The 3,184-nt window shown below is 36.8% G+C and overlaps 1 protein-coding gene across 1 annotated transcript in view; it reads left to right on the top strand.

The window, feature by feature from the left end:
* Positions 1–2,031: 2,031 nt before the first annotated feature.
* The window catches only part of HELRODRAFT_87104 (hypothetical protein), a gene marked incomplete at both ends in the record, with an annotated part of 5,651 nt that continues 4,498 nt past the window's right edge, over positions 2,032–3,184 (top strand). The window contains one exon of the mRNA XM_009028469.1: positions 2,032–2,597. Within this exon, the coding sequence (XP_009026717.1) occupies positions 2,032–2,597 (566 nt within the window). The remainder of the gene's footprint in view (positions 2,598–3,184) is intronic.

The raw sequence follows: 3,184 nt of genomic DNA, 5'->3' as shown, positions 1-3,184 counted from the left end.
GCAAGCCGTTTCGCCTGCCGACCAATCGCCAATCAGTCGCAACCGCAGCAGTATCAGCAATAGCACTTGCTTAAGCAACTCTAGTAAAGTTAGCAACAACAACAACAACAACAGCAACAACAACAACAACATCAACAACAACAACAGCAACATCAACAACAACAACAACAACAATACTAACAACAATACTACAAATACTACTACTACAAATAATAATGGTAGTAATACTAATAGTTTTAATAGTGACAAGAGTTCTAATGGAAATTTTCGGCAAAATTTACTAACGTACAATGGCACTAGTGTGTATAAGAGGTTTGATTTCAAAAACAACATCAACAACAACAACAACATTACTACTACTACTAATACTAATAACATCAACAACATCAATAACTACAACACGTTTCGCTATAGCATTAGCAACAAAAGCACTGATAGCTACACTAACAACAACAACAGCATTAACTCAAGCCCGTATCATTTTCTACTACACCCATATCGACAACAACAACAACAAAATGACATCAACAACGTCAACAAAATTCGTCGTAGTGTCAACATTGAGAAGAACACTTTGACAACATTTGGATACGGTAGCAGTAAGGTTAAGCTAAAAGCCCCGTTTTACAGGCACTCGGAAAAAGTTTATCCCACTTCTTCAACAATTACTCCAACAATTTTCTCGTCAACATCTTCACCGCAACATCAACAACAACTGCAACAACAACTGCAGCAACAACTGCAACAACAACTGCAATTTAGATACGGAACTAGACATTATTCCGTTGCCACACCTTACTTAGTTCAGCGATTCTATAACAACAACAACAACATCAACAACAACAGCAACAACAACATGTTTTCAAACAACAGCAACAACAACAGCAACTACTTCTACTATAATACCATCTCAAACAACAACAACAACAACAGCAGTTACTGCCAGACCATTTTCAATAGAGACAATAGCTATGATACCATCTTAAGCAACAATTACAACAGTAACATCATCAACAACAACTTCAACAACATCAACAACAACGACGACTACGACAAAAATTTTGTGTCGCCGTCGGCAGCTTTCTTGAAGCCAGCGTCGCGCGTTTCAGAGGAGCCAACACATTTCAGGTAGTAATAACAATAATGATAACACATCTTTTAATTTTTTTTCAATTTAAATACATAAATATCAATAATAAATATCAATAATTTAAATACATAAATATCAATAATTGATAGAAAATAATCTTAATCAAAATCATAATCACAATGGCTAGTCACTATTGTTCTTCGTTTAAAAATGAAACAGTGATGAAACAGAAAGCATGAAAATCTTAAAACTGTTTGAACATTTACTCGATTCAGCTGCTGAAATAAAGTTTTAAAATCGGATACAGAAATAATTAAATATTTAAAATTAAAATTGGTTTAGTAACTTATTGAAGGGGTATAACTCTACGTTCTGAATGGTTGTTAATGCCGGTGGTGGTGATGGGGATAAGCTCCCATCATCTATAAAATGCTCCCATATGGCAAGCGTCTCAAAGAGCCTCTGAACACCAAGCCCAACTCCTGGCCTTCACGCGGCAGAACTGTTTAAACTAACAGGAGAAAGGGCGAAGGCGAATAACTGGCGCCATAACCAGTTGCTTCGGGCAGGTGAAGCTCGTTAGCCTTGGTCGGCTATTTACCTAGGAGAAGGAAAACTCTGACTTCAAACCTCCGCTGCCTTGCGGCATACCTGTTCATGGGAAAGGCTATGGGAGCAAATCCAGACAGAAAACCACACTCCACCACCTGAGTTGCGGTCCAGTAATATCAGGTGCCGGTCCAAAGTCCGGATAGAAAGGAATGGTTGACAGAAGCTTGCTACACTGTCGTAAAAACGCTAATAACACGATGGTAGTCCAAAAAAAGTATGCACATACCGGCTCGGACGTCGCCCGGGAGAACAAGGTCCGCGCTGCAGCTTTGGGGACTAGAGGCTGCAGCGTAAAGTATGCTACTGAGTCCCAGAAAGATAGACTGAAGATGGGGTTGACAGTTGGAGTTTGGAATGTCAGGTCATTGTGGCAGACAGGGGCTTACGCGTTGATGAAGAAAGAACTTGAACGATTCAGATATGATATGGTTGGTCTGTGCGAGGTCCAATGGACAGGAGGTGGAGAAATGGAAGGTGGGAAGATATTATGGTTTGGAACAGAGAGGGAGCACGTCTATGGAATTGGAATAGTTATTGGCGAAAAAGCAAGAAAAGCACTGTTGGAGTACAATCCAGTGAATGAAAAAATGATGTATGCGAGGTTTAAGGGATACCCGAGAGACATTGATGTGGTAGTGGCCTATGCTCCAACAATGGATCACTCGGATGTAGAAATCGAGGCATTCTACGATCAACTGGAGCAAACATTGAATGTACTTCCAAAGAAAGATGTTAAGATAATCACCGGAGATTGGAACGCAAAGATCGGAAGAGACAATATTGGTTTTGAAAAAGTCATGGGAAAATACGGTATAGGAAACAGAAATAATAGAGGAGAAAGACTGCTGGAATTTGCAAAGGACCAAAAAATGTATGTAAATGTAACCATATTTATGTATTTATTTCATATCTATGATATTCAATATCTTTGTTATATGTTTGATCTTTGTTTGGGTTTCGATAAATGTGCTTCGATAAATGTGCTGCGATGAATGTGCTGCACCACGTGATTGACATATTTTATAATTTATTTGATTTATGAGTTTCGTATGAATAAGCCTGTAATTGATTACTGTTTTACAGGTATGTTTTCTTTAATTTATATCTCTGTATTATTTTATATTATTTGATTATATGACATTTAATTTGTTTGAATAAACTGTTTTACAGATTAATAAATCAGGTTTTATTTAGAAACAATCTTACAAATCAATTACAAGTTATATTCCAAAAAAAAAAAAAAGAAGAGAAAGAAAGAAAGAAAGAGAAGATGTCTTCAGATAAGTTATTTTTTTATATTATAAAAAGAAACGATAATTTCGAATTGACGGCTTTGTCAGAAAATAAATTAGCGTGGTATAATTTGCCCGATGATTATAAAGATTTGGCTGAACATAAAGTTTTATGCTCAAAGCGAGTGATAAAAAATACAATTATGACAATAAAACCGATTAATGGTTACCGCAAAATTGGCATAACGAT

This window comes from Helobdella robusta (genome assembly GCF_000326865.2).
Source record: "Helobdella robusta unplaced genomic scaffold HELROscaffold_56, whole genome shotgun sequence".
Classification (NCBI taxonomy): Eukaryota; Metazoa; Annelida; class Clitellata; order Rhynchobdellida; family Glossiphoniidae; genus Helobdella; species Helobdella robusta.
The sequence above is the reverse complement of the archived record's forward strand: the minus strand, read 5'-3'. Positions and strand labels throughout refer to the sequence as shown.